The 8,167-nt window shown below is 35.0% G+C and overlaps 1 protein-coding gene across 2 annotated transcripts in view; it reads right to left on the bottom strand.

The window, feature by feature from the left end:
- Positions 1-1,084: 1,084 nt before the first annotated feature.
- GRAMD4 (GRAM domain containing 4) overlaps positions 1,085-8,167 on the bottom strand; it is an 83,427-nt gene continuing 76,344 nt past the window's right edge. For both annotated transcript variants that reach the window (XM_075208857.1, XM_075208858.1), the window contains one exon: positions 1,085-8,151. In XM_075208857.1, the coding sequence (XP_075064958.1) occupies positions 8,050-8,151 (102 nt within the window). In that variant the 3' untranslated portion in view covers positions 1,085-8,049. The remainder of the gene's footprint in view (positions 8,152-8,167) is intronic.

The following is an 8,167-nucleotide window of genomic DNA, read 5'->3' as shown; positions in this document are numbered from 1 at the left end:
TTGTGTTTTGCTGTTAGGAACGGTTTCTTTCTTTGAACTCTTCCAAAGAAGCTTCCGATCATGGAGGTGGCATTCGACAGTGGATTTTGACATTTTAAACTCCAAGGGGCGTATTCAATTGTCAGCGTTAACGCTGCAAAAGGAGCGCTCGAAAAATATTACCATTTATACGGTAATATTGCGCGCGAAAATCGTTAATATGGTAGTTTACTCGCGGAATGTCAGCTCGCAGCTCAGGGAGCTGCGAGCTGAAATTCCGCGAGTAATTACCGTATTAACGGTAAGATTTTTCGAGCGCTCGTTTTGCAGCGTTAACGCTGACAATTGAATACGCCACCAAGATTCAGTTAAACTGTGCAGTTCTAAAACGGTGATCTTCAAGTTTGTCTTTGCCTCTCTTACCATCCTCCTCACTATAAGTGGGGGCAGTATGCTCATGCATCAACTCCCTGGAAAATGTTTAACTGTTCTATGCATTTCTTGCTTTTTTATTATCATCTTGATTATACTTCATGGTAACGTCAACTGACTACTCATATTTTTTAAAAAAATAATTTCCTAGTCTTGAAGGTCCACAACCTTCTGTCTCATTTGAGTTGTGAGTTCTTTGTTTTAGTCATGTTGATGGATGACAAAGGGATTTTACATGTGTATAGCCTCATTTCAGGGAAACAGGAAATGGTCTTAGCCAACAATGGAGTATCTGGAGAACAAGGAGCAATAAATATACAGTTTCTTTGGTTTTCTTTAAAATATTCTTTAGGGGTGCCAATACTTTTCTGAAAGAATACACCATTTTTTTAATAAAACACGACTCTTGTAGGAAATATGTCTGTTATATAAATGGTAAGCAGTTTCCCCTACCATTTTTGAGGAACATTACATGCTTATGTATATTTTCACCAAACAACCCCTGAACTTAAAAATATCTGCTTTTTCAGATCATTTTTATTAATTTCATTTTGTCAATTTTGATAAGCTTTTATGAATGTCATTAATAAGTAAATATAAAAAGACCAACCTGGCAAATAAATAGCTAAGGCACTTCACCCATAAGAAAAGAAAAAAAACATTTCCATCTGCATTCATTGAAATTAGATTTTATTTTTTATTTTTTTTTACAAGACTTTCATCTTTTTTTTGTTAAACAATAAAGATTCTTCTAAAAAAATGTACAGGGTAAGTTTGTTACATACAAGTTTCTTGTTATATCTCATAATTATTCACAAATTCAAAAATAGACTCTCAGACCTCAGACATAGAAATTGTAACATCGTTCTAATGCAGCCTCAGTACAAGAAATAATAACCTTCCAAATTTACAGAGTTTAGTAAAAACTAACATTTCTATACATAGCAGACAAATGTCAAAAATATAAATTACAATTCCTGAATTTTCAAGAAACTTACATCTGGTGCTGCCACTTTCTATTTTTCTTAATAAAGGCATATTTTTCATCTAAAAATTGAGGTTGCCAACGTGTCCTTTCATTAATCGGGTAAATAGGCTAAGAATAGTATACTGCAGGAGAATAGATCTTACTTGAAGGATAACAAATCAGATTTACATATGTAATAAACCAGTTTGTTCAATAATCATTTTATTAAAGATTGATCAAAAAGGACTCCTGTTTTGAAAAGGTAAAATACAGGATGTATTTTTCCCCAGAATGCTGATCCACCAGCTACAGCATAAATGTCTGGGAGGCATACCCCAATTAATTATCCAATGAATGATACCAGTACCTGGAGATTAGATAAACACGAAACCACTGCTGAAAAATAAAATGCAGTGCAACTTATTGAATTCCTCACTAGAGTTTTACCAAATCTTCTAGTTAATAAAATACACCCCTTTATTTGGAGACGGAAATAATACATTTTAGCAGCATTACAATAATAATCTGTATGTCCTGTTGGCCCAAGTGCACTTCATAAATTACAAAAAGCCCCACAATGAAAGAGTAGTGCTTTTTGTTGCTCCTTTATTCCAGTAGATGTGCATAAAATGCAAAATTCAGGTCATATTCAATGGCGACCATTACTTATTTCATTTTAACACACTGATGTATAGGAATATTTCTTTGTAATAATGAACAAAACAAGTTCCCTGCCTTAGACAGTACCTCTTCAATCCACTCCCTTTTTGGGAATTTGTCCACTTTGGTAAATATATTAAACTCAATTTAAAATGTAATGGGGCTTATTTAATAACTGTGCAATAAGCAAGAATAAGCAGTAACCTACAGTACAGCAACGAATCAGAGAGCAGCTTTCAGCAGCCAGACTAATAATAGCCAACATCCGATTGTTAGAGATTACTGTGCTTCATTTCTCTTTGAACCATTACTATTTAATAGGCTCCTTTCCATCATGAAGTGCAGTATGGTAAACAAATATAACAAAAAGAAATGTACCTAATGAGGTTGTATGAACAAGACTTCAGCTGGTTAACAGTATTTTTCATACAGCACTCCATGGAGTGTATTAATAGTCTGTTTTGTAGGTGTTCATTCCCATGTTGGAAAAAAAGTACACCCTTAGTATTTACCAAAGATGAAAATCGCCCTACAGGAGAGAGTAGCAAATCAATATGTACTAATCTGGCTGTTTTCATTTCCCCTTACAATTGTAACGGAACTCCAACAGACCAGTATGACTGCAGACACAAACTGCAATTAACCAAACATACATTACAAAAAAGTCCCGTATAAACTGACCCCTCCCCATCCTCCCTCCTCCAAAAAAACAACAAAAGCAATATAAAACAGAAAATTCACATTTCACAGTTAAAAGTAAGCACTGCAAACAACTACTTTTGTCATTTCTTCGTTTTGCTTTCTCTTAACGCAAAAGTGAAGTCATTCCAGTGTCTTGGAACATTTGGTCGAGAAAGTTTCAAATCACAGGTCACAAAACACTAGAAGTGTGTATGTATGTTTCTTTATTACATCTATCAAGTAGTTTTTTTTGTACAAAATTAGTCCAGACACAGAGATAAAGGTCTCCACTCTCCAACATTGAGTGAGATCAATCCATACTGAGTATTAATTCAAAGACCGCCAGTAAACGGTCACAGAACCTCACCCAAATGCATTTTATTGGATAACAAATTATAAAGAACAGTAACACTGTAAAGTAACTAAGTGTAAACAAAACATTTCCAAAGTATAAAAAATAACTTTAAAGGAGATATGCATCCTTCAAATCACAGGTAAATCAGACCTCTCAATAAAGGGCCCTTTTGACATTTACACACGGTGGAGCCAGTCATTTTGTGGATTGAACCAATATTCAGCAGGTTGCAGCCTATCAAATCATGAGGAAGTACTTAATGAATATTTAGCCACAAAGTGCTGTACTGATATTACAGCCTCCTAGTAAATCAATAACCAGTGGTCATGACAATGCAGCTTAAGTATGTAAAATTACTGTTTCTGCCGTGTGCAAGCAACAGGTGCAATTTAAATAACTACACAAGGAACTCCCAGGAACATTTTCAGATTCACATTAAGATTAAAAAAAACTGCACATCACATTCCTGTAATAGGCACTGGAATCCAAAAATAAAAAATAAAAATCTGTAACCATGTAATTCTGTAAGAGTCTACATACTGCTGATTATAAGCAAGTACTACATTATAAGACATAGAACAATTTTTGTGTATTTAAAGAATGCCACTCTTAATGACCTTTTTTAACTAACTTACCACACCCTTATCTGAATTATGGTGGTCTGTCCCCCAGGATCCCTGATGAACTTGGACTTACTCTAAGAAAGATCAGATTTGCAGAGCAGGCTGCAGTGGAACGTTATATTGTTTAACTTTGTGGACTAGGGCAATGCAAGACTGCTTCAAGCCACCTAAAAAAATTGTTTTCATAAGTCTCATGGTAAGATAATTATTGACACAAAAAAAGTGATACTACAGAAACTGTCCTGACTTCCCTCTGCATCTCGATCTGAAATAGAGTCTTCCTTTGCAGGCACACAATTTTGTTGGGTTTTACCAGCAGAGAAAGGAGGTCTCAGCAAATTGTGATCCCCACCATTTATGTAACAGGGGGTAGAGGATTTAGGTATAAAAAAAAACAAAAAACAAAAACAAAAAAACACCCAACAGATTAATAAATGTAAAATTAGGCTCTCAGTAATCATTTTGTTGGAGTGATACCTTTAGATAATCTATGATCAGTCAGTCAACTATTGAATACTAAAATATCACCTTTAAAGGAACAGTATACTATTCTAGTTTACAAAAATGTTTACACTGTATAAAATTAAAATTTTTCGAGTTATTATTAGCTACTTGTCCAGGACAGAAGAGGCGTATGTGTCTAAATAAACCCTAAACAAAATAATAAGTTGAATATGGTGAAATGTGTTGAATGGATAGGAGTTAGAAAGAGCCTCAGACCTGGGCCACACTAGGAATATGTTAGTGTACAAGATCTGGAAAGAAATGTTGGACAATAAAAACAAACAAAAACAAAAGCAAAATAAAGAAAAAAAAAAAAAATACACTTCACACCCAAATGATACCTGTGACTAAGACATCTAATGACAATGTGAATAAAATGAAAAATTTGATCAGGAGACCTTGTCCAGTGTTTTAGTGCTCTTTCACATCTACCCTCTTTTTGTAAAGTTCACTTGTTAATAAATGCATGAAAAGTGCATTAATAGGTAAAATAAGTTAATATTACCATTCCCACCATAGTGTGCTAAAATGGTAACGGCATTTTAAATGATAGAATATAGCACAATGTATTTCTCAAGTGTTAATCAGCACTACCAGTAACTATAGATCGTATTGGTAAAAGTGCAACACATAAAAAAGGTATGAATAGTGCACCACTAAAAAAAGCACGTATAGCACATATGTTAGCTTTCATGCCTTTTTACTCATTTTCCAGCACATATGTATAAACAAGCCTTTAAGGTTTCATAACGTTCTGAAGTTTTTCAGACTTACATACCCCCTCTATAAGAGTATGTTCACATAATCAGTGGCAGCAATTAGGAGAATATTTAAATATCTTCTAATTTAAGTTAATGTGCACTTCAGGAAAAAATAGTAAAATGATTTTGTCAGCTGACCACATCTGAAGCAGTTCCACTGTAATACAGGTAAAGAGATGGTCACAACACCAAATGGGTACCATCTTGTGACATGCACCAGAAGCAGCTCAGATAGCTAAGAAAGGAGGCTTCATCGTCACCTAATCAATAGTCTAAGCCCGTTCTGGAAATGGAACACACCATTATTTCCAAAACTAATACATCTGAGAATGACACAATCACTTTCAGCAAACCGAGCCAGTGATTAAGGTCCTAAATCAGAAGAACAGTAACTGAGCCTCTCATTAAACAAGTACAGAGATCCTATTCTACTTGAAGAAAATTGTCATTTGTGGCCTTGAACTTTGCAATTAACCTTTTCTCAACTCAGCTAACAGAAAACAGTTAAAGGGCTTGAACTGCTATTGGGCAATTCTGTAAGCCGAGTGTTTGTGTTTTTGCTGGATATTAAAAAAACACAACCAGCTCATAAGTCAAAAAATTTAACAAAGCAACCAAAAATTCTTCACACTGGCACTTGTCCAGCACACTGAAGCTATGTGTGTTTATAATGTCTAAACACATGTGCCCATGCACTTGATAGGGGAGGGAAGTCGCATTATACCCATTATTATTCATAACATTCCTGAACTTCGCAAATCATCTTTACAATGTCTTTCTACTTTCCGATCATGAACATAACAATTGTAGAGGCTGTTATACAAGAACAGGCTATGAAATTATATATATATAAAAAAAAAAAAAGGAAATATATACAGGATACTAATGATTGCACAGTTACAGAAATGCACTTTTATGTTGTTTGCACACTTTGATTCATACAATTCACTTAGCATCTGTAAGAACCGCTAGAAGAAAACATTTGTTCTGGTGACCTGATCACTTTACAGTAAAAGCAGACAATGCTTGTAACAATATTCTTAGAAGGCTGACTATAGAGCAGCTATGAATATTTATTTCCATGTAACATCTACACACTGCAACAATTTTTTTTTTACTATTCTGCAGTCAAGACTTGGATAATAGAGCTATTTACTTGCTTAACAAAGCAGCATTAAATAGGCCAAAGTGGAAACGTATGTGGAACCTTTAGCCAGAAACCTGTGTAATATGCAGTTATATTGGCTTTAGCCGGACAATGAATACTATCAAATCATTTTTTTTTTAGGTTTGCCAAACTGGAACAGTCAACAAATCCTTTTGCTCCAGAAAAACACACTTTGAATGCAATTTTAACAGAGGTTAAGTCAAATTACTTGTCAATTTAAGTGAACTTGAGAGAGTCTGCAGAATTGAAAAAACAATTAAACTACTTCATCAAATGTGCAATCATTTATTGGGGAAAAGGTAGAAAACTGCAATCTATTGTTAAATTCACTGAATTTTGCCAGCTTCTCAATGGCCAACCAGAGATCATTGTTAGCAGTGTGTAATACTCAATTACATCTGTTAGAGCGATCACAATGCAAGAGTGTATGATAGAGAGCTGCATTGTACAAACCAAGGAAAGCCCTCCCACCAGTGTACCATCCTGGAGGAGGGAATTGTGCAAGAGTTGTGGAATCCTGCAGAGCTTCACGGCTTTGGAAAACTCCGGCCTTAAATCAATATTTCACAAGGAAAAATTACTCATTTGTGAATCTAACCCTTAATAATTAATGGCAGTGCATAAAGAGTTACTGAAATAAAGTATTTGGATATATCAACAGGCCAGTGAGACAACAAACTTAATTCAATACAGTTTAAGACAGTCAAACTGCAATAATATTTTGCAGATTGTTTTGTCTTTGGGGAACTTTGTAGAACTGAAAGGTTCTGTTAATGCTGGTAACTTCACACATCAAAGCATGCTGTATACACTATATATAGTTTTCAATTTTTGTACTGTCAGGCAAAAATTACTAGTGATGGAAAACTGCCCGTAAAAATGAGACAATCGCATCTTAGGTTATCTGCACTATAGCTTATAATCACCAATGCCTACATACTAAATACAAACTGTATAACAGCATGCTTGCTGCTTTAACTATTAATGGTTCCTCATTCAGTTCAGACATGGCAGTGATGCTTTTTATCAGGAGTGAAACTAGGCATTTGACGGCTCCACCACAAAATTTGAAACGTGCCGCCAAGGTTTCTAGGGTAGTATAGTTTTCGTTCCAGCTCTTCCCCCCATTTATCTTAATGGGCTGCTTCGCTGCACACAGTTCTGTGAAATTTTATTCCTGAGCCCTAGAATGCAGGCTAGTGCACACAGCATTCTAGAGTTTCAGTGGTCACCCAGCTCAATAATCTCCCAGCTAACTTAAGACATTAGGAAACAGGGACCGGAGCAGCACGTGTGACTCCAACATCTGAGAGGCCTGACCTCTTAGCAGCTACCAATGTAGTTTCACCCATGCTTTTAGTTTTATTTCAAAGCTGAACAGCATTTCTGCACTTCTTCATTCTACACAGAAACACTACTAAATGAAAAACACAAATAAGTGCAATTTGATATTTGGCAGTTCACGTTAACGGGTAATTAAGTTTTAACGAACATTTTACCATCACTTAATGCACCCCACACACACACACATACAAAAAAAGAAAAAAGAAAAAAAAGGGTATTACTGCTCTATGTAACAAGTTATTTCAAAACTGTACTATTTCACCATGTATCTGGACTGAAAACCAATACATTTCTTGATTTTCAATGTACGCACATTAAAAAAAGATCTATAAAAAATAATAAATATATGTAGAGGGCACCGTTGGATTCACAAGGATGAATCACTGTTTGTGTGTTTGCATTTTAAAAAATGGGAGAACACATGCTTTAAAACACAGACAAATATATAAAACAAAACAATTGCTTTCCGTAACAGAAAAATATAACCCTCTATTCATTAAAATTATTGCAAAATAGACTAAAGAAGTGGAAGGCAAATGATGTTTTAAAGCTGGGACGACAGATGAATAATTATCCTAGGTGTCATTGATCGTCACTGCAGATGTAATTTTGACGTACTGGCTGAAGATGGTCTCAAACGCTTCATCTCTATGTACCATGGCACCAAAGATTAGTGGCTACGAGAGAAACAGA

This window comes from Mixophyes fleayi, chromosome 4 (genome assembly GCF_038048845.1).
Source record: "Mixophyes fleayi isolate aMixFle1 chromosome 4, aMixFle1.hap1, whole genome shotgun sequence".
Classification (NCBI taxonomy): domain Eukaryota; kingdom Metazoa; phylum Chordata; class Amphibia; order Anura; family Limnodynastidae; genus Mixophyes; species Mixophyes fleayi.
This window is presented reverse-complemented; position numbering and strand designations above follow the sequence as displayed.